This window comes from Bactrocera dorsalis, unplaced genomic scaffold (assembly GCF_023373825.1).
Source record: "Bactrocera dorsalis isolate Fly_Bdor unplaced genomic scaffold, ASM2337382v1 BdCtg041, whole genome shotgun sequence".
NCBI classification, from domain to species: domain Eukaryota; kingdom Metazoa; phylum Arthropoda; class Insecta; order Diptera; family Tephritidae; genus Bactrocera; species Bactrocera dorsalis.
The window spans coordinates 13,610-37,508 of NW_026038092.1; the positions used below are offsets into that span (position 1 = coordinate 13,610).

General features: G+C 34.3%; 4 protein-coding genes across 7 annotated transcripts; 2 read left to right on the forward strand and 2 right to left on the reverse strand.

Moving 5' to 3' along the window:
* Positions 1-676: 676 nt before the first annotated feature.
* Positions 677-13,337, reverse strand: LOC105232502 (homeobox protein 5). Of its 3 annotated transcripts, XM_049461479.1 has the most exons (6): positions 11,263-13,331; positions 7,774-7,983; positions 7,530-7,638; positions 7,323-7,460; positions 6,087-6,634; positions 677-2,975 (listed from the first exon to the last, which is right to left on the reverse strand). In XM_049461479.1, exons 1-6 carry the CDS (start codon positions 11,360-11,362, stop codon positions 2,341-2,343), a joined length of 1,740 nt encoding a protein of 579 aa, XP_049317436.1. In that variant the 5' UTR covers positions 11,363-13,331; the 3' UTR covers positions 677-2,340. The 3 variants fall into 3 exon arrangements, with proteins under 3 accessions (XP_049317436.1, XP_049317437.1, XP_011212490.2); XM_049461480.1 differs by lacking the exon at positions 677-2,975 and having other exon boundaries at positions 4,003-6,634; positions 12,627-13,337; XM_011214188.4 differs by lacking the exon at positions 677-2,975 and having other exon boundaries at positions 4,003-6,634; positions 11,263-13,335.
* A 2,975-nt stretch (positions 13,338-16,312) lies between these two features.
* On the forward strand, positions 16,313-19,213 carry LOC105232504 (ATP synthase lipid-binding protein, mitochondrial). Of its 2 annotated transcripts, none has more exons than XM_011214192.4 (4): positions 16,313-16,461; positions 17,145-17,257; positions 18,113-18,317; positions 18,903-19,213. In XM_011214192.4, the coding sequence occupies exons 2-4, from the start codon at positions 17,210-17,212 to the stop codon at positions 19,064-19,066; spliced, it is 417 nt and encodes a 138-aa protein (XP_011212494.1). In that variant the 5' UTR covers positions 16,313-16,461; positions 17,145-17,209; the 3' UTR covers positions 19,067-19,213. The 2 variants fall into 2 exon arrangements, with proteins under 2 accessions (XP_011212494.1, XP_011212495.1); XM_011214193.4 differs by having other exon boundaries at positions 16,444-16,896.
* A 1,709-nt stretch (positions 19,214-20,922) lies between these two features.
* LOC105232506 (probable rRNA-processing protein EBP2 homolog) lies at positions 20,923-22,140 on the forward strand. The gene is made up of 3 exons (XM_011214195.4): positions 20,923-21,102; positions 21,165-21,248; positions 21,310-22,140. Exons 1-3 carry the CDS (start codon positions 21,031-21,033, stop codon positions 22,075-22,077), a joined length of 924 nt encoding a protein of 307 aa, XP_011212497.2. The 5' UTR covers positions 20,923-21,030; the 3' UTR covers positions 22,078-22,140.
* Positions 22,139-23,857, reverse strand: LOC105232505 (G patch domain-containing protein 4). Its single transcript, XM_011214194.4, has one exon. The coding sequence runs from the start codon at positions 23,247-23,249 to the stop codon at positions 22,158-22,160; it is 1,092 nt and encodes a 363-aa protein (XP_011212496.2). The 5' UTR covers positions 23,250-23,857; the 3' UTR covers positions 22,139-22,157.
* Positions 23,858-23,899: the final 42 nt, after the last annotated feature.

Below are 23,899 nucleotides of genomic sequence, written 5' to 3' on the forward strand. Positions count from 1 at the left end.
CAATGTTAAGGACAATGTTTCACATAAATATACTGTTACTATATATCGTGTGATTAGTTATAGATATTTTTATGCTTTGTATAGATATTGTATTATAATTATAGATATATTTATATATGTTTTACGAACAAAACACAGCAGTCTTATATAAGATGAATTTAATTTAATGTTTTTAAATAGATCTCATGCGCTATTTAAATCTGAATTTTTGCAATGTATTGACTCCTTCTCTTCCTATATGTTGGTAATAAATAATTTAATAAAGCTGACATCTCAAATGTACTTTCGTATTTTCAAAATCGTTAAGAGATTGGGTTAACTATCAACAGAACATTCATGTCGTTTGCTGTAACTTGTCCGATCATTCTTCAAAAGTAATGTAACTGGTACAAATAAAGAATATTAAAATTATTTTATAATTCGAATTGGTAGTTAAAATTTCAACCAAAATTTTACAGAGCCCGGAAATCAGTACACTTTATTTCAAAAACCCCTTTTTTTACTTTTTATAGTACATGTTAAATCATACCATCTTTTTATTTAGATTGATACACACATTAGAATTATTTGGGGTTTCGGATTATTCATTATTTATTTACTTACGCCTTTTAAACCTTGAACACACTCATATTTTTATAGAAAAGCGATTTTCATATTGTATAATTTTTTTCTATACGTTTATATATACAATCGCTACTTTTTTAGTTTTTATTTTACAATCTAATATACATATTCATAATTATAGAATTACTTTTGATTTAAATTATATTTTTTATCAAGTTTAACTCTTAACAGAAAGGGCTGAATAATATGTTAAGCAAAATTGGATATCCAAAATTAGTTCTCACTCAAATAAGGAGAAGCCAGTTGCTTTGCCTACTGTCGATTATATTAATAATTTAGCTAGGGATTATACTTATGTATAAATTTTCTTCTTCAAAAGAAATAATTTCCGTTATTTATGCACACATCATTTTTAAACAAATCCGTGAAATAACTTGTCTATTATTTGACTATTTACTAACTATGCTAACCACTATGTACAAAAAATATTATAATTACAATTTTCGAAATAAAAGTTAGTAACTAATTTACCTACAAGAATAGTGACTAGTTAAAGAGCATAAATAAAATTTCATATGTAAATTGCATTATATTTTGCTATAAATATTAAAAACATAGTGAGTAAAAAATTGAGGAGAAAGAAAGCCTGGTAAAACTGAAGAAATGGCTGCGCATTTCCACACTAATACAGCGGGTGCAGAAAGAAACTATGCGCTATAAACTTTTCTCAACATTTATTCTCCTTTAAAACGTTTTTCTAATTCTGCACTTCTTCGCTACATTGCCAATGTTTGTATGTATGTACTTATTTTTAATTTTGTTCTTTTGTTTTTTATGACGACGCATAAGTTAAGGATACATGTTGAACTCCTTAAGAGATAATTTTTGGTACAGCGAGTTTAATTAGTTTCGATAAATATAATATTTATATATATTTGCTTATATATTTCTTCGATTGGTTTGAGTGACGCAGTGTGCAGTCAAAAGAAAGAAAATGGAGGATTCAAAGTTAACGTCATATATAATGTACAACCAAATATAACAGAAATAATTTCGAAATACTCTGTATTTATATATTTGGAGATTTAGTAAGGAAATCTTTTCATACACAATAATCTATTTCTTAATTTAATTTTCGGTTAAATTTCATAAAGTGTTGGAGAATATTGTTTAAGCTTTACCCAACTCTATGTTTTATGAACAACTTGAAGTTTCTAAGCTTCTCCTGCACTTAGAGAACTTCCGTACCAGAACATTTAGCAACAGTAAAAGTACGCAATTAACAATTTTTTTTATTGCAATTACGACCAGTTTCAAATGCACATTTTTTGAATTCAAGACGTGAAAGGCAAAGAAAGGAAAACAAAAATGAAACTTAGTAACTGAGCTTTAAACAAAACAATTTAAATACAAAAACAGATCAGACGGAACCAAAATATATGTTGGGAAATTTTCGTTTTACCTCCAAGCCCTCAGCAAAGATCTCCCACAACTCCATCCTAGTGTGCTGCCTTTTGCCAAACTTTTCCATCTCTCTCCTTCGTTGTTGCCAATTTTTCAATTCAATAATATTTCTGATTATTGCAAGTCGCCATTTTGCCTTTCCGCAGTCTTAATCATTTACATCACAGCCAAATATTCACGCTTAATTTACACGTATGTACGTATGCCTGTACGAACATTTTCATAATTATGTACAATATATGTATGTATATATGTATGTACATACACATGTATCTATTTAACGAAACATTCCAATCTGAGAAACGGAACGGTTCAGTTTATTGTCCTCGGATACATTGCACTTTTGTTATAGTTTTCACTCAATTGCTGCTGTATGGAGCAGAAGTCATCAATACCCACTACAGGAGCTATTCCCGGGACAGGGCCATTCGAACAGTGATTGACCAACAAACCACCGCCGGCAGCTGTATTATCATTTCTAATTCCATTTGTATTAGTATTAGCGTCATTGGTATTGTCGCAGCTATTACTGGTTGTATTATTACCGATCGAATGTTTATTGCCGGTTTTATTGTTGCTGCTGCTGCTGCTGTTGCCGTTATTGTTGTTAAAGTGTGCTTTACTCGCACCGCCATGGTTGGCACGAAGGTTCGCCAAAAATCTCTGTTTGAACGTATTTGCTGAGTATTTATGCTCGATGAAAGTGGGTGAAATTATGGGCGAAGCGCCGAAGATGGGCGTAACCGTATTGCTATTGGCTGTTCCTGCAGCATTCATTGGTGCGACATTAGTGCTGACTGCAACAGTGGCCACCGGAGGTGCCCCGATGACTGCAGCAGAGATGCGACTATTGACTGCAGTGTTGTTGACATTGGCGATCGACGAAGCTGTAGTGAGCAGTTGCCCATTGAATGGCATGCATGTGGAGTTGCTTGCATTCATTTGTTCTATAAACAACAAAAGAGAAGGAGAGAGAAAAAGAATAGAAATAAAAGTAAACCAAAGATAAAAAAGAAAAATAAATAAAAAAAAAAAACATTTGACAGACAAAGACCAGAAAGGAGTATATACCATACATTGTATGTATACACTTAACTCTAGGAATGAGAGTAGAGAAAGTGGAAGATTTTGTTTAGTCATAGAACTCGGCATTTTTACGATTTTTATTTGCAATTATTAGACATTAATATTTTGATATTTGCAATTCGAAAACCCACAAATTCGTTGGACCGCCGACCTGTAATAGCAACAACATAAGCAAATATCGACGACTTTATGGATTTTAAAACGTTCAGTGCAAAAGAAATTGATTTAATTTAAAATTAAATATTAACATTAATACAAATATTATAAACAAATTAAATTAATATTAAATACAAGGTGTTTGTATAATACTGTTGACGTTTACACTAAATGATCATAACCTCAAAGGAGATCCCTAATTAAATAAAATTATTAAAAAAGAAAATATTGAATATTTGACTATTTTAAGAATTTTGTTTAATATATGTATGAATAATGCAGAGAGTCAATTTATTTGTAAACAAAATATTCTCTAAAATGGAAAGTTTTTGGAATATTATGGAATGAAAATAATAAGTAATTTTTATTCGTTCAATGTATTTTATGTTTGATCTCAAGCCTACATGCAGCAATTGTAAATTGTAGCAGCGCACAAATATGTGAGTCGTATAGGGTATATACAAATGTATGTTAGCATTGGTACTAAATTTTTTTAGATCCTGATGATACTACCAATGTATAATTCTTTACTACAATATCTTCTCGAATTGTCGAAATTGTAGTGTTTGTTGTTTGTTTTCAAAATCGGGCTCTCTGTTGGATACACTAACTTTGAATTTATTTCAAATTGAAATTACAAGTGGTCTTCAACTCTTGTAAAACCATACATTTAGCGAAATTAACTAACATCTATAGTTTGCTATTCCAAATCAAATAAAGCATGAACCTTACTTTATATGTGTAATTGGTATAGAATTTTTTATATTTAATTTTTAATTTGAATAGGAGATCAGCAGTTATCAAAGCAATACAATATAGTGTTTAGAAAATCAGTATAAAATATACACAAAAAATGAGTACAAAATAATAATAATTAACTACGTAAATTATTTATAAAGAGTAGTATTGCACGAACCAACTAAATTTACAAAATAATTTAAATTCTAAAATAAATCGCAGCAGTCTAAATTTACAAGGATACTTGAAGGTTGCCACTAACTAACACTATATATTGTTATACATGTATATATGTATATATACATATACATTTTATAAATAGAAATAGTAAATATATCATTTTTAATAATTTCAAAGCATTCTTTCGTTATACCATAGATATATTTGTTCGAGTGCAGAGTGCAAGCATTGCAGAATATTAAATACACCAACACTTAATTGCAACAGTGTATTTCATTTTTATAGTTTATGTGTGTAAGAGATTTATATCGCATGCAGTTGCGATATTCTTCGTTAAATAAATGCTGTATAATTTCGAATTTTGGGAATTATTTCGTTAGGAACCTTCCCTATTCACAATGGTTTCAATAAACAAAGAGGGGAAGTATATATGCTAATGTTATTCTGGTGGTGCACCAGGAGGTTGCAATTACATTCATATTCAAAACACAGATATTCACTTGGTTCAATAAATTGTGCTATCTACCAACTCCAATATTGTTGTCGATTGCAGGTAATAAGAAAATTTCGCTTCACTAATCTAATCTTTCTTTCAATTTAAGTTAATCGGATTAAAAAGAGACAGAACCGAACAAATTTTTGCCTAAGCAAATACGCACAACAAACTATAAGGAGTCGGCGGATGTTGCACTTCTGTAAACAATATTATGCAATGCATATGCAATTAACTCTCTAGGTGCTTCCACGTACTCACAATGCTTTTAAGAATACGTCTGGTTTCGCAGAAATAACAAATTTTGCGCTGAAACGTAGCAGCTTTAACTCTTTTAAGGAACTGACAAATATTTTTGGAGTATTCTATTTCTCTGCAATGACAGACAACAGCCATTTACTTAGGTAAGCTGTGTGCCTATAATATGCCAATACACCAAATATGGTTAGCCTTTTCATTAGCTTTGTGCAAATGTAAGTTTTTCTTCTAATTTACTAAAAAATTAATATTCCCCAACTATTTTATTTAAATTCACGTCGCATTAGTAGTGTCTTTAGTATAGGCTACGTTTCATCGTTGAGAACGCCTACCACTGCGTCAGCAGAAGCAGAAGCAGCAGCAACAATCGCGTTCGCCATGCCTGCAACACCAGCGCCAGCAACAACACCATTACCCACTGTAGCAGCAGCAACACCGACACCATTGGCATTAGCAACATTTGTCATAGTGCCATTGCTGTTATTGAGATTTATATTGGCATTTGATGAAGATGTAGACGTTGATGTTGATGTGGACACACCCGACAGGTGAATGCTACCAATTATATGAGGCGTTTTCTTGTGTTGCTGTTGTTGCTGATGGTGATGCAACAGCGTGCCAGTCGACAAGGAAATGCTCTTTTGTTGATGTTGCTGTTGTTGTTGTTGTTGTTGGATAAGTGTCGGCCCACTTGGACTGATGGGTGTCAAAGGAAGATTGTGAGTGGTCTGTGTCTGTTGTAGCTGTTGTTGTTGTTGTGTAAATGTCAGCGTCTGTATGGGTGTTTTTGTAGGCGACGTAGCTGGTGTGAGAATGCCTAAATTAACAAGATTCGGCAGCGCAATTTTGGATGTTGTAGATTGTTGCTGCTTCGATTGTACTTTATCAACGATTGCCTGCAGTTTGTGCTGCTGCTGTGCAATGATATCAGCTGAACCAACAGCATTAGCTGCGGCTGCAGCTGCTGCAGCCTGAGCCGCTGCATTTGTGGCCAATTTGAGAATCTTACTGGCCGTTGCGTTAGCGGCCAACAAGTTGGTAGCTGCAGTCGCAGTTTTGGTTGCTGTTGGCGTTGCCAGTAGGCCGTTGCTATTAATGCCAGTAGTGTTGCCACTGCTACTGCTGCGCACTAAATTGTTATTGTTACCTGATGGTGCGGTTGCCGACGATCCAATACTTTGTAATTGTGGTTGCTGCTGACTGCTGAACTGATGTTGCTGCTGCTGAGATTGGTGATGTTGATGATGATGTAAGTTGAGACCAACACCATTTGTGGTGGCTACAACATTCGGACTTCCATTTCCAAGTGTACCGTTCGTCAATTGCTGCAGCACATTAGTTGTGACAACAGAACTAGTGGAGTTGCTGCCACCATTATTATTACCAGCAGAATTACTGTTGCCGTTGTAGGTATTGCCGCTGGCACTGCCATGACAGCTACTGGCGCTACTCGACATATTGCTGATACTGGATGGACTGAGTGAACCCAACGATTGTGAGGGCGAGCTGCTGCGTTGCAAAATGATGCCTGGCGCATTGACGCTTGTGCCGTTGCTGGTGGTTGTTATATTAGCTACATGTTGGGCGCTCAAGACGCTCTCTGGCGATGAATTGTGTGACACCAGCGCATGGTTCTTCAAGCCTTGAGCAGTTTTGTAGCTTTTACCGCAGTGACACTTGTAGCCTTTGCGGACTCTGAAACAATAAATATTCAATTAATTATATCCAGCAATTATACATATGTTTTATTAATAGAAGACGCCTATATGAATATCCTAACTGTGTTTTAATGACCTCTAACTTATAGGAAGCAGATGAGATATCACACGACCGGAAGATTTACGCGTACCTACTCGTAATTTATGATATCCTTGCTATCATTTTGCATCTTTAATAAAGTGTTTTTTTCTTGAAACGCTTTCGGTCTTAAAATTAACTTTCAATTAAGTGGAACTAAATGGATCACAGAAAGAAGGATCTATGTGGTGTCAAAGGTCTCAAAGAGGTGGAAGACCTTCTAATAAGATTAATGCATATGCATATCTCGTAGGTTTCACATTCTTTTGAGCAATGAAAGTGGTTTCGCCATAACAATTTTCGTGCATCCTGACTTTAAAGCTTTGATTTTCGAAGCGAAGAGTATTTTAAATTTACATTATAACCTTATCTGATCTACATTATAAATCGAATAAAAAATAATGAAAATTATGGCTCGTTTGTTAGAGGGCTACACCGCTTCACTCTCACTAGAAATAGAGCTAAAATAAAGGTTCTAGTTATTTTATAATCCTTTAGCCGATACCTAAGTAGTGTTTGCAGTGTAAGTACATAAACTACTTTTACTAATTAGGTAGGAATGGTATTACATGCTTTAGACACTCACTTCCCGTCCTTTTTGTGGCCATTCTTCGAGTGATACTTGATGCCGTTGACGTTCTTGTAACGCTTTTTACAACCAGGCACGGGACACGCAAACGGTTTCTCATTGCCTGGTGTGCCATTGCTGCCGGTACCGGAATGCCTTCACAAATATACATATTTAAATTTCAATGTTCATTTTTCTTACAAAAAAGTTTTGTTGAGCAATCACCTGCTCCCGTAACGCATTATGAACTCGGAGCTGAATTCTTCGGTTGTCCAAGAATCATTGCTATCTTCTGACTCCGAAACAACCATTTCGTCATCGTCCATTTCACTGCCTATAAATGTTAGCAAAAATTTAAATTTTGAAAACAAAACGTTCATATTAGTAAAAAAAAATGGCGTAGGATAAACAAATGTCTTGCGGTACAGTGCGAATACAGCTTCTTGTCTATACTGATTCGCTTTCTCACCAGTGGGCGTATTGCTGCGATTTGACGACGACATACTGTAACTGTGATGTTTGATCGCCAGCTTCCGTTTGAGTTCAACGCCCGACGTATTGGCGGATAGGAACGGACTCTCCTTACGTGCATCTTCCGATATGAAGCGCAGTACATAGCTCAGCGGTAAGCATGCAGGCTGTGCCTGCTCTTTCTGTTCGACCACTTTAGGATCATAGTCTGGAAATAAAAAAAATATAAATAATAATTTTAATTATTACTCTTTCAGAAGCAAGAATCGTATTAAACATGTGTATTGAATAAACGATATTCTGAATTAAAACTCCTATTGATGTGTCAGGCAAACCACTTTTGGTATCTTGATCATTCTAGCCAAATTTAGTATTTGAAAAATTCTATAGATGGACATTTAGCACAATTTTTGCAGACTTCTTTTCCGATAGTGTTGCTATAAGACAAATTATTACCTAGTATTATGAATACTTAGGGTGCCATTTTCAGTTGGGGCATTGTGCGCGACCTGTTTGGTGCCGAATAATTCATGACTATAAATCTGAACGAATTAGTCAAATTCCGAAACGGCGTGTTTCGATATATTTTAAAGTGACAAAAATTTTACGGTAATTCAAAAATGTGTATGTGCAACAACATTATAATATCAAAAAAAAATGTTTGCAATATTTAATGAATTAGTAAGATTTCAAATTGTTGCTGCCTATAAATGTACGACATTCATTTCAATAGAAAGGGTGCATTGAATGAATTGAACACAGTGAAATTTGAGAAACCTGATTTAAACAAGTTGCAATGAGCACTTAAATTACAAATTGTCCAAAATATATTCATAAATGATTTCACTCGCAAGTATGAGATTGCTAACCCAAACAAGAAAAAACGTTAACTTCGGCTGCACGGAAGCTGAAATACCCTTCACAAATAAAATAGTTTCCATACAACAAATTGATTCGTTCAGGTTGTATAGTAGTTATACGCCATAATTGTATTGCGATCTGAAAACTTAATTCGAAGTTTAGAACGTTGGTCCAACAATAACTTGTGCCTAATTACATGACAATTCGAACATGATGTCCTGTCAAGTTAAAAGGTTTTTTATGAAAGAACTTCATTTTGATCGGTCAGAGTAGTATTGAAGTATTAACAATATAATATAATGTGTAGCTAGAAACAATAGTAAACAGCTTTAAAATAATGAGTCTGTTTGACAGTATTCCTCACAACCGCCTAGTCAGTCATGAATTGTTCATAATTAGGCCTGCATACTTTCAGTCAATGAACAGCGAAATCGCTGAAGCCAAACATATGGCACATACGAACATAAAACATGTATTCTGTAATTTTTGACTGAACATACTATTTTTTGAAATCTACAACGTCCTTGGCCGTATAAAAATCGGGTTCCGTTTCTATTACGTAGACCCGACTGTTGTGGAAAAGGTTTATCGTTTTCCATGGCGCCAGAAGTCTCAAATATTATGTTCTACACTATTGCTTGTTATTAATCTGGCTGAGCAAATCTCATAGTCCTCCTCAATATAATCATAGAAACATTTGAAGGGATAAAAGGATTTCCCAGAAAAATGCGACTTAGAGGATCACAAAAATTTTATTATCTTATAGTGGCATTTAATGAAAGAAGTTCTAGGTATAAGGTCAGGAAATATTTGATAAATTCATTTTTTGTGTATGTAAAATATTTATATTTATATCCATATTTATGAATGATGTATTCCGAGTGAATGCTAACCGCATCAGTATTTATTTGAAATAAATCGTGTTTTTGAAAAAAATATATTTTTTAATAAAAATGATTTTGCTTTATTATTTGTTAAAAATGAAATTTCGTAAAAAAATTAAGAAAAGTTTGTATGGCTATAAATAAAAAATTCAAAGAAGATTGTGAAGAATTCACTCGACCTTTGAGAACACCACTTTTTTTTTTGGAAATATAAGTGTCCATAAATATTGCATGCTACATGTTCAAGAAATATCCTCAACCTGGATAACGATCAAGATATGGTACATACTTCTTCTTCTTCTTTACTGGCGTAAGCGGTGCGATTATAGCCGAGTCAACAATAGCGCGCCAGTCGTTTCTCCTCTTCGCTACGTGGCGCCAATTGGATATTCCAAGCGAGGCCAGGTCCTTCTCCACTTGGTCCTTCCACCGGAGTGGAGGTCTTCCTCTTCCTCTGCTTCCCGCGGCGGGTACTGCGTCGAATACTTTCGGAGCTGGAGTGTTTTCATCGAATGCGATATTCGCCGTGGCCAACGCGCAAAGGACCTTAAATCTTTCGCAGAACTTTTCTCTCGAAAACTCGCAACGTCGACTCATCGGTTGTTGTCATCGTCCAAGCCTCTGCACCATATAGCAGGACGGGAATTATGAGCGACTTATAGAGTTTTGTTTTTGTTCGTCGAGAGAGGACTTTGCTTCTCAATTGCCTACTTAGTCCGAAGTAGCACCTGTTGGCAACAGTTATCCTGCGTTGGATTTCCAGGCTGACATTATTGGTGGTGTTTACGCTGGTTCCAAGATAGACGAAATTATCTACAACTTCAAAATTATGACTGTCAACAGTGACGTGTGTGCCAACTCGCGAGTGCGACGACTGTTTGTTTGATGACAGGAGATATTTCGTCTTGCCCTCGTTCACTGCCAGACCCATTTCTTTTGCTTCCTTGTCCAGTCAGGAGAAAGCAGAACTAACAGCGCGGGTGTTGAGACCGATGATATCAATATCATCGGCATACGCCAGCAGTTGTACACTCTTATAGAAGATGGTACCTTCTCTGTTAAGTATACTTACATATATTGAAAATGTAGCAGTCCCCTTTAAAATCCCCTTATGCACAAGAGAAATGCAAACACACAAATGAAGACAAAATAACAACCCTTTTTATTATTAGTGCTTCATTTGTTTCCTAATTTATTTATTTAATATTTCGGATCTGGTCGCTTATGGCCGAGGTAGTCCTAAAAGCCAGTATATAAACTTATTTATGAATATATAAACTTAAGTATAGATGTGTTTGTTATTTTCCTGATTCTGAATGAATTAAAGTGGCATAACTCACCACCACTTCCCACGCACCACAACAAGGGAGTAAACTGAACTGAATCACTATCTAATCACCATACTAACAACTGCTATATCGATTTTGCACCGGCAACGTTAACTTAATGGCAAGCAGCTGACCGTGACGTTAAGGTAAACGTCGACTTTGACGTCGCCATAACTCATCAATTTCAAATTCACCATACCAACACATCATTAATATACATGCTAATATCAATAAAGTAAACAAATACTAACCGCCTATACACTTAAAAACGTTCAGTTACATTTTTTCGTCCTTCTTCAATTAACAATTAACAATCACGCGACCACATCATCACATTGTACTATGCATATTTACATACATATTTGAAGACTTTATATTTAAAGTACATCAAAGTCACTAAAAGTCCCTACTCACCGATATGCGTGTCCTCAATATGTTGTATTAAATCTCCTAAACTAGGAAATGTTATGCCGCAGCCATTAAATTTGCAGATGTTTATTAAGAACACGGCCATATCCCGACCGATTTGACCGATGAATATAAATGTCGCTCGCTAAGCAGCTCTGCTCTGCCCTGCTCTTCCGCTGGCTGATGGGTTGTTTGTTGGCTCTGTTTAACAGCTGGTGCATACAATCAATCAGATAAACACAGCAAAACGCTCATTCAACGGCACGGCTTATTCAACTTCAGAGCAATTTCCTCCGTGGAAAGCAAATAATACAAATATTGCACACACACACGAGCGAGATCGTAGATATTCCAAAAATGTGAATTAATGCAACGCACCTGCTCACTCGTTCACCCTTTTCGTTGGGTACAATAGTTCAGTTATTTTTCACCACACTATATTTACTTGCACTCCTTCACTCTCTTGCACACACTTGATAACTTAATATTCACTCGTCACAACACACTTTCTATGCTGTTCACTCTCATGATCACCGAATTGATTGATGCAATACTGATGGGTTACGTTGGTAAATATTTTTCGATTAATTTTTATAACAAAAAGACCAGATTTATACTTTGCATAAAATTTCAATTCTTAAACATTTAACTAAGTATGTTTCTGTCGGCATATGACTTATACATCCCACTCCAATTCTTTCGTTCACTTTTTTCCATCAACGCTGTCTGCGTGGACTATTTCTTGACCAACCAACCAAGTGCGGTAGCTGCAACGACGACGGCATCGATTGTTGTTGGGTATGATAGGGTGGTGAATAAATTGAATTTGTTTATTCAAGTATACTACTGTGTATCGGCTTTGTTTTGGGTTTCAGGTTGCTGATGATTGTTTATCTCACAGTCATTTCATCTTGACCCTTTATTTTGGTATTATTTACCAATTATTTATATAGTATGGCTGAATATATCAAAACGATTGTGATCTAACTCCTTTATTTTCCGTTGTCAACAATCTTTTCCGTCGATAGTAAATAAGAACGAGGACAACTCTATTTACAACCTGTCATTTATGCCGGTGGGAACTGACAAACCGTTTCAATATGCGATAGATTATAAAATTGTATGAGTCGGATAATTATATAGTGTATACACTAAAGGACATTAATTAGGACAATTATTGTCGATTCGCATATAGTTATTCATAATGTAGTGATTTAGTCGCATGCCTTTGTAACTCAAAGCATATACGCCAAAAATTAACTGATGTGTTATTAAACGCAATTTATCTGCATAAAACGACAGGAATAGAATACTTCAAGTGTATATGTATGTATGTAATATTAAATTTCTATTTTAATATCAGAGCGTACTTAATACTCATACTAAAAGTACTCTTTAATGATCATGTCCTCCGTAAATATACAGCACTGCGTTCATAATTTTTTTGGACGGATTTCAATATCGACCTTCTCCTCTTTAGTTTAGGTAGCTTACTTCTCCCTTCACTTTTAATACGTCTGCTCCATTCTTTCTTCAGTTTACGCCATTCAACACAATTTACAAGCTTTGTTGCCTTTTATATTTCCACCACTGCTGCAGCGTATTCACCAACACACAAGCACGCACTGAAACGCACATATGTATATACGATTGGTGTTATGCAATTTGGGGCCGTCGTTAAGTCGAATTAAAACAAGCCATTAAAAAATACTAACTTTTCGTAAAGGCTCAAGTAAGTTTTCACAAAATTGTTTTGGATTGTTTATTTTTCTACTATTCTCGACTTTTGCACAATAAACTACCCGCTTTTGTCCAGTTTGATTACAGCATTTTGCTGCAGCTGCTACTTATCGCTGTTTTCTGTTTTTAATTAAAAACATATTTGGTCTGGTATATGAATCGTAGCGAGGCGACGACGTTATGCACGGCGAACGTTCGACCCTCTGTGCTCGCGGTTCAAGCGAAACAATTTGCTGCTTGCGTTGCTGTTTCGATTTGATGCTGCTCAGCAGAGAACGTCAACGACGGCGGTAGCCGAGATAGGGAAAACAAATATGTACCTACAAAAGTTCTCTTACAAGCTGACATAATAACCACCAGTTTTCACATCGCACTTGTGCTTTCGGTAAGTTGCTTTGTTATTTAACGATTGTATGGTACGTTGGCCATTTTAGTAGTAGAATATAAGTAGGCAACCCGTACCGAATACCTATTTTTGCCGTTAGCTTGTGTATGGTTAGTGATAAATTCAGAATTTGGTACTTGAGATAAACTGTGGTATCGAACAGTGTTGGAAAAGTACGCACAATTGTGTTGTCTGTTTACTTTTTGTATAAAATTTTATTAAAACGTAATGTAAAAAACAAATAAAGTCAATCGCCTCTTTGATTCACACCATGATTCAATCATATAATGTTGTGTCGGTAGCCCAAAAACAACAATTTGTCAAACGTAATTGGATCCAAAATGTCAAAATCAGCAGAACAGACTCACATTTTTCAAAATTTTTCAATCAATGTTCGACATAACATTTTAAAATTGAAACCTAATTCAGACCAAAGACTTTATTGGATTTTTAATGAATTGTTGGAAATACAATTTTTTCTTATAGAAAATTTATTCGAACTTGATTAGTTTCGGAATTCTCAACAACATTTTTTGAGCATTTTATGCACAAGACAGAATATATAGTAAACTAGCTTTCCCCGCGGCTGATGGTGTTAACCCAAATTTAGTTCAATTAACGTTTTTTGATGACGAAATAAATTTTTTAAATATTGAAACTTATTTTACAAACAGAAATTTAATTTCTATTTCTTAAATTAAAATTTATTTCATTGAATGTAATTACAAAATCGACGGTGACGTACACTGGTATTAGTGTACGAAACTCATATTTGATTTTAGGAAACCAATCAGAACGTATGTATATAATAAGAAGGTTCATGGTGTGCCCATTAACAAAATTGGTTACTTCCCGCAGGGTTTCTGTAAGCTTGTTTTATCATAGAACATTATTTGTTTGTGCACATTTTAAGCTTAAACTAAGGGCCTTTTTCACAATGTCTCGTTAATCGCTTAACCAGAACTTGGTCGGAAAAATGTTGAAAATTTTTAGTTAAGTTCTGATACCGAAAGAAAAAGTCTTGGTTAGTTTCTAATCAGATTATGAAATGACAGCTGTCAGCTGTAAAATCTGTAAGCATAGACGGAGTTCAGATAGGAGTCTTGTCATTCTCTTTTGTCTCTCAATTGCATTAATATATGCATATTACATACAAAAAATGGATAATAACATTTATATTTCCGAATTTAATGTAAATATTGCTTTGAGACCGTGCGTTGTTGCAATCACGAAGGAAACTTTGGAATTAAAAGGCATTCCGAATTGAGTAGCATCTGGGTGTTGCGAAAAAGAACACAGTCTCTTTGTCTTTAAGACCGTCTTAAAATAAGATTAACCAGACATTGTGAAAACGGTCCTAAAAATGTTCTTTACCGCCATTGGTTAAGTTACCCAGAACTTAACTGACAGATGGCTGCTAACTTGACATTGAGAAAACGGCCCTTAAAGTGGTATAACCGATATCTTAAAGTTTTGTCTTGTATATTTAAGATTTTTTTTATTGTGAAATGACAGATGAAAATACAAATATTTATTTTTTCTTAATTTTTAAAAGTTTTGGTTTGACAATTCATACATAAACAACGAAGCGAAGAACGCTTTGACGACTTTTACGTGACAAAGCGTAAAAAGATTCGAGTTATCCGACAATTTGCTTTCCTTTGCTGCGTTTCGCTTCGATGTGAACGAACTCATCCAAAAGCATACAAAGCAATTGTCAAATGCAAAGGAAAGCGAGGGTTTAATATACATAAATCAGCCGTAGTCTTTTATGTAGGCGTGAGAGGATATGTTCCCGCAGGGTTGCACCTCAAGTTCTGCAAATAAAACAGCATTGTCGACTCTAAGTTTTATCGATAATAATCGAGAAGTTGACTTGGGACCTACCTATCAGATAACACTAATGCCACTCCGTCATTTCCACATTGCCTTATTCTGGAAATAAATATTATCTGTATCGAAAGCAATTTTTATTGCTTGAAATAAACCATGTAGTTTAGTTTTCTTAAACTTATTTTAATATGCACACATCTTAGTTTGAATGATCTCAATTTTTACCGGACAATTACGATATGTGCACCGGTAGAATATTGTCAGCAGATCGTTATTTGTAGATATTTCATAAGTAGAATACGCAGAATGGTTATGTAAAATTGTTACTCTATGCCAATTTCATGCACGTTACCTATCGGTTAAATGTTCCGTTAAATACCAGAAAGCGCTACCAGATATTCCATTGAGGTTCTTTAAGACAACACTTCACAAAACTCTTATGATCGTCTATCTGTACGAATCTTACCTATCTTACGAATCGTATCAATCTTACGAATGCTCATGGTCGTCCTAATGTGATAAAACGTAAATATATGTTAATATTCATGCTGATTATTATATTCCATCGGAGTTTCGGGTAGTTCTGATTTCTTGAGTATATACTCATATTTATATGTTTGCAATTAATTATGATAAATAAGAATAAAGTCTATATAAACAAAACAATGCTTTTGAATTGAAATTACTCTTTCTTCACGATGGATGCAGTTAATTCGCAAAACCTCCGAAATGTCTCAAAATTTTAGAATTCACCATCGCTAACTTAATTTCACCGTTGCCAATCGAATGCATAATTTTTTAGAAAATTATTTTTTTCTAAGATAATAGATTATCATCTCAACGATTGAATTGTTGAAAATATGTATTATGATTAAAAAAGTGTTGCATTTTCGTAACTAAGCGAACTTTAGTAACATATCAATATTTATTTGTTTAAACATTTATTGAATTGTTAGAATAATTTTTATCTTATATCCACAGTGACAATTTGTCAATCCTAACATTCAGGTTCAGCAATTCTAAACCACTGAGAACAATTTTAAGATGATTTCTCATAAACGTTAGGATATTTGGCAGTGTAAACGAGTTTTTAGTTTGACAGTTTTGCGCAATGTGGTAATTCGATTTATGTAATAGTACCACATCCAACATCACTTGGAATTTCACCACGAGAAGGGAAGAAACTAAAATCGTTCATTCGCCATTCAATTTTGAAAGTCAACCACTGTTGTAAGGGTTTGTTCGAAGTGAGTACACATAAAAATTTAGCATCTCCTCAATCTCTGGAGATAGATTTTTGATATTCTGCTTCCTCCCATTGATTGAGTAATCATTGATATGTAGTGAAAAAAAGTGTTTTCTAATTGTAAATTTGAATAGAGAACATAAATTATTAGTAGAACTAAGTGTTTTATATCGAATTTTAGCAGTTATAATTATTAAATGTGCATAGATTTTGTGAAAAGAAAAGAAATGTGATTTTTCCGGTTGCGGCTCCGCCATCTTAAAAGTGTGGATGTGTGAAAAATGTCTATCATAGGGAAACGGGTTGGAATGAAAATGAAACGAAACAACACGATTACGAACGTCAACGAATAGCAGCGGTGAATTTGTCAGTGGAAGAAGACCATCGCAACGTTACGAAAGCAATTTTGTGGCTCTATCAAGACTTTAGATAAATTGTAAAATAATAATGCATTTTATTGTAAAATATACAAAACATTTTTAATAGGAAGCTTTTTCTATTTTTGGAATTAAAATTTTATTTCAATTTGCTAAAAGTTACGTACTTGACAGATGGTTCAAGTTACGTAACTGAGCAGCTGTAGTGGCCAAGTTGTGCGAAAGAAATAAAAAATTGTCAACTCATTTAATCATTAAAGAGTCTCAATTTATAACTACAAACTTATTTTACTTTTTTCTTTTACAGAGCACTGTGCGTTAGCTTAAATTTCTGGTTGATCCACGTAGCATCATCAAATTAATATATACAAAATGTTCGTGTCAACAGTCTCCCGTATTGCCCCCGTCGCCAGGACCGCTGTAAGTTTTAATCTTATAACGATTGTTTTTTTTTTAGTAAAAGAAAGAAAGTATACGAATAAAGTATATTAACTTGTATTCTATATTACATAAGGTGCAAATTAGAAATCGATTTTTCTTTTTTAATCAGTGTGATACGGTGTGGTGAATTTTCTTTGCGGTGAAATGTTACATAAGAATAATTGAGGTTAGGTTGTTGCGGTGTTGCAGGCTTTTAGTAGTTAATGCAAAATAGCTTAAATTGCAAAATATATATAAACATAAAATATCCTATTTAATAATTCGGAGATTATCTGTTGCCTTATGTTTATCTCGGTCTTGTGACAGCAGAATTTTATTTGTATTGTAGATCAACATGCTTTATTGTATAACTAAGAACTAGTTCCTATTGAGGTTAGAACAAATGACTGCTATGAAGAAAACGAATTGCCTACTAAACAAATTAGATATGTATGAACTCATTTTACATACAAAACACATTTCCGTTTAAATTTGTTAAATATATTGTTGACTGAGCATATAGTTTTTTGGAAAGGCAATCTTAATTTTTAACTAAGTTGTATTGTTATTTGCTGCTAACATGCTAATCTTGCATAATTATTTGTGGAGGAGCATGTATATATTATATAATAAATAGATAACTGTAAACATTTAATACAAGATATAAAAATCTATTTGAAAACAGTAATATGCATCAACATAGTAAAGAAACAAGCACATGTATATACATATTAAGAAATTAGAGTAAATATTTGTTTTTGTCAGTTTTGAATAAATTAAAAGGACAATGCTTGTAATATAATACATTTTCATTAGTTCTTCTTTTTATATGATTTCTTATTTCTTTCTTTATAGCTCCTTAACGGTTCAAAGCAATACTTGCGACCATTGAGCAGCGCTGTGATTAGCCAGAGCCAATCCTTGGCAGCTCAGAACACAACGCCCGTTGCTTTACTGCCACAAATTAGGTCATTCCAGACCTCTCCAGTCACTCGTGACATCGATTCTGCTGCCAAATTCATTGGTGCTGGTGCTGCAACAGTCGGTGTTGCCGGTTCTGGTTAGTATTGGAAGAGTAAACATTTTAACCTTACATAAGTAGCGAAAGAAATTTGTAGCATTCGCAATTATTATTGTAAATAACGTTTGTTTTTCATCAGTCAGTTACAATCTAGCATCTGGGGCACACATACGAGTATTTTCGACCGATTTCTTCTACAACTTCTAAATAAAGAGTTTGTAGTTGAATTGGAAGAATGTTAATTACTCTAATATAGCCTCGGGAAGGTCTGAGAGTTGGTCAAAGTTCAAATTAAAACATGCTGTGGTGCGTGTGAACTTAAACCGATGCATTTTCTAGCAGGAAACTTGTATGATTAAGAGGCAAAGGAACAAGAAAGTATGAATGTTCATCGAGCTTACGGGTTGGTTAAGCATTCATTGAAATCCTTTGTGACCAGCAATTTTAGTGCGATGTGCTTGCTGCATTCTATGCAGAACTCAATTCAGACTAATCTGTTACTGACTGCATTCACAACAAATATTAATACCAATAGTGCGTCTACAACTTTCTTTCGCTTGCATTGAAAAAAAATTGTTTTAACATAATTATGTTTTTTTATTGCCAAACTTCCAATATGAACAGGTGCTGGTATCGGAACAGTGTTCGGTTCCCTCATCATTGGTTATGCCAGAAATCCATCGTTGAAACAACAGTTGTTCTCATATGCTATCTTGGGTTTCGCCTTGTCTGAAGCTATGGGTCTTTTCTGTCTTATGATGGCCTTCTTGCTGCTCTTCGCTTTCTAAAGTGTATGTCATTGAAAGTTTATAAACAACAGTAATAGCAGTAACATCAGCTACACCATTTATTGTTTTTAAAAAACATCCAAGAATAAAAACACGTTTATTTAAGTTTAAAACGAAAATAAAAATACTATGATAAAAAATTAGAAATGTGCAGAATACGTTATATCCAAGCGAAAAAACCACCCTAACCGAAGAGAAGAAATAGCAGCAAGTATATTGCGAACGAAATGAAAAAAGTTAAGCGCCGAATCGAACACAGTCGGTCAACAGATCGAAACACTAGCTAGGTCAATCATTATTGATCCCGAATCATTTTAGCGATATGGAACATTTCAATTAAAATCACATACGAATATCTAAGTCTACAGCCTTTAGAAGTATAAATTGAATGGAATCCTGAAGCAAGAAGTTGCTATTAGTGGTTCACCATACTGTAGATTTAGTTTCAATGCCATGATATAAGGTCTTGGTTGCCCTGTCAGCGCTCTCGTTAAAAACTAGGAATGCAGGAAACAACCGATGCAATCATGGAATAAAAAACAATTAATTTCTATGTGGAAGTTGGGTTTTCTGTGTGTGATTTTTATTGACGCTAAAATATATTTCCTACTCAACTGAATTTGAGAAGTTGTTTGTGCATTCTGTTCAGTATACGTTGTTGCAACGCATTTCTTAAATAATTATATCTACAAATAAAAGAATTGAGTCCTTATTATGATAATGCTGATAAACAATTTATTTGCATACGAATTGTAACATAAAGTAGATGCTGAATAAAAAAGATGGAATTAATGACTGGAGAAAATTTTCGTTTCATTTAATAATTATGGCAGTTGTAAAATCATAATTTTACGATTTTAATAGATGTAAGACTCGGCAGCCTTACGCCGGCAATGAATTCGTCCTTCGATTGCTTTATGAGTCGGGGACGCGCAGCAGAATGAAACAACTTTATGAAAGAAAACACAAATAGTTGTAATGTTTAAATGGGTATGGTCGAGTATTGGATAAAACAAAGGCCAATGGATTTTCAGTGTATTTGAATTCCACGATTCAAAAAGGTGAAACAGGTGATGTTGGAGTACATAGTTCTTTTTCATTGTCCTTAAGATTTATGTGGCACCAGGGGCACATTGTAAAATGTAAGGCCCTTGGCTCAAATTTAGAAATCTAAATCTATATCAGTTTCCGAGTTCCCTTCTTGAACTGAAAGCAAAGTGTGTAAAGTCCGAACATACAAAAAATCAATTTTCTTGTTAACACAATAGCTCAAATTAATCTAGTATTTGTTTTGATTGAAGTCAACAAACGGAAGTCCCAGGAAAGGTAGCGTTTCAACGGGGTCGCACCATACCTCTTCCTATATTTAAATGGAAGGGGTTCATTGGGCATGCAAAAAGGAGGTTAGAGCCTTGCGGGGTCTCATTGCAAGCAGGAAATATATTCGGTATTTTTGTCACATGAATAGAGGTATTCGGTCATAGGTAATAAAATTTGCGTTCTCTAAAATTGAAGAAAGTGAGGTAAAAAGAGGAAAAAAAAGGAGGTTAATAGTTCAACTCCAGATGTGCAAGGCACATATTTCAATTGAGAGGTCTGTAGTTCACCAATACAATTTAATAAAATGCTATTATTTAATTAGGCCTTAAAATTATTCTTCCCTAAAACTATTATTTATAAGGTATTCTACCATTTGTGAATATTATATAAGTATGTTGTATTTATAAAAAACAGTTTAGATCATTTGTATCGGTAACCGAATCAACCGAATACGTTACCTTATTTACATAAAAAATTAGAAATTTGAAACTATGTGGCATCTCACTTGGTAAAAAGTGTAAATATGAACTCATTATTTGAAGTTGTCAACATCGTAGAGGGTTGTCAATTCGGAATATTAGTGCACGTGTAGGGTTTGTTGTTAATATTTAATTTTGAAAGTTACTTTAACTTCATAAATAAAAATGAAGAGGAAAACACAGCTAGAAGCTGAAACGGATTCGGAATATTATTCGGATGATAATTCAGATGAAGAGGTGAGTGATAGGTGATTTTTTTTTTTAAATATATTTTTTGTGAAATACAATATTTTCAATAGCTTCAAGAAGCATTTGCTCGTGGCGACCTTAAGCCGGGTTTGAACATAGAATTCAGCTCCGGAAAGGAGAAAGTCAACAATATCGTAAGTAATGGACAACTGACAAATTTTATACAAATAATTTTAACCACAGTAATTGTTACAGCCGAAATTGCTAGCCAAAACAGATGAAATTAAACTAGATTTGTCATGGATAGAAAGAATGGATATGGTAAACGATTTAGCTCCATTGGCACCTGAATTAGTCATACAGTTAGAGAAACATGAGCAGAAGCGCGCCAATATGTTTAAAGGCAATGCTAAAATTCCATATGTTCGTCCGGACGAAGATCCTGTACTAAATGACTTTAAACGTGAAATGTTATTTCATCGCCAAGCACAGGCCGCCGTTTTGGAGGGAATAAAACGTTTACATTCTGCGGGAGTTGTTACACGTCGTCCCGATGACTATTTTGCGGAAATGGCGAAATCTGACGAACATATGCAGAAGGTACGTTCTAATCTTATGGCCAAGCAAGAGGGTCAAGCTAAGTCGGAACGTATCAAGCAAATTCGTGAGCAACGTAAAATGGGCAAATTACTTGCAAAACAAACGAAAGTACAGCGAGAAATGGAAAAGAAAGACATGTTGGATAAGTTGAAGAAATTCCGGAAAGGCAAATTGAAGAATCTTGACTTCTTAGAGGACGCCAAAAATTTAGAATCACAAAAGAAGAAATCAGCAGACAAGCGGAAACAACGTAATAAGAAGTTTGGGTTTGGTGGTAAAAAGAAGGGTCAGAAACGAAACACAAAATCCTCTGCTGGCGGTTTCGAAAAAGTGAAAAACTTTAAGAAAGGCGCAAAAGCTTCGGGCATTGGAAACAAACGGCTAGGAAAATCTCGCCGATTGAAATCCAAATCACAGAAATAATATATTTTTAATATTCATAGTCTAGGCCTATTATATTAAACAATAGATATAAAAGTTAAAATATTATGTATATATACTTTTTATTTATCACTATTATTTAAAGGCATTTCTGTTCTGTGTTTTTTTCTCTTTTTGTTACTTTCTGATTTATTTGAAATATTTACATCGCTTTCATCATGATGCTCATCACCCACATGGTCTTCCGATTTTAGCTTTCTTTTGTTCTTTGAAGATTTTTTGCTTTTTTGTGGTGTTATACATGGGTCTTCGGAGTTTTCTTTTCGCTTTTTATTTTGGCTTGAATTGACAGAACTAGAAACTGTGGTTTCATTTACATTTAGCACCACTTCTGGAACTACATCGGTAGTCATAATTTTAGTTTTCTTTGTTTTTCTAATGTTTACATCTGCGTTTATGTTGCTATTTTCAGGACTATCTTTCCGTTTATTTTTCTTTAATTCAGTTGAAGAATTCATTTCTTTAATTAAATTTAAATCGGTTAATTCCTGTTCCTTATTTTTCTTTTTCTTTGGCTTTTCATGTGCCACATTTATATCAGATTTCTTGTTCAAATCCTTTTTTGCGGATTCTTTGATCTTTTCTTCCATTTTAGCTAAAAGTTCCTGCTCTTGCTGTTCTATACGAGATAGTTTTCCACTTAATTTCAACCCATGTCGTGCTCCTTTATGAGCAGTACGTCCCCCACATGCACGAAATAACTCTTCATCTGTTAAAGGTTTGTATTTCTTAACGGATATGTCTGCAACAGCTATTTTGTTGGGATTTTCAATTTCATCACCCGATTTTGTAAGTGTGGCTGATTGTAGAAAATTATCATATCGGTTGTCATTTGGGCAACTTTGATCCTTGGCTTTTTTCAGTTTTTTCACCGAGTACTCCTTTGTAGATATTTCTACACTTTCGTCTTTGTTTTTTAGGTCCACACTTACACCATTTTTTGTTGTTTTCACATCAACATTTTCTGCGGCCTCGTTGAAAACGCGTTCCCACCAATGGTTATTGAAATCACTGGCTGCTTGATCAGAACCAAGTCCAGCATTGTCAAATTTCATACTAGCTTTCAAGGGTTTGACAATGCCATTGTTATGTTTTCCTAAACCATCCCCTTCTTTCCATCCGTATTTATTCAATATTTTACGAGCAAAATCCATTCGAAACTTTATTATTTATTTGTGCCAAGAACGTGAACTACTTTTCTGTGCTATTTTATGAGACAGGTAATGAATGAGTGATGCCAGATAATTTTCAAAACTTTGTCCACTGCTATCGATTTGGTTTCAAATTTATCATAAAAGAGCACTGTGAAAAAATGTGGCCATTCCGCAAGATATGTTTATATTTAAAAATTATAAATACTATAGGGGTATTCTCTTGCTCTTGCAAACCCCGGTGCACGGTGCAAGCATTGCAAATTTACAACGGCACAACAACAAACACACGCAGAAAAATATTTGCAAGGGCTGTGAAATATGTCAGACCAAAACCCGTGTATATTAGCGTGCAATGTCACGCAAAAATAAAATTGCAACCCTGTTGTAGTTGCCATTTTACATAAAGACATATTACGTCGTTAAATTGTTGAGAAAGGTAAATTTTAACTATATTTTATAATTTCTATTTAAATTATAAAGTTTTGTTACAGTTTTTTTGTTAAAAATGCATGCAGAAGGTGCGCCAATTCACAATAGCCATGCACAATAGTCATTTACAATAAATTGACTGAATCAGTCGCTCATATATCACTAGATTCTGCAATGGGTGCTCTCGTGCCCTTGTATATTTCGGTGTAGTATTTTTGCAA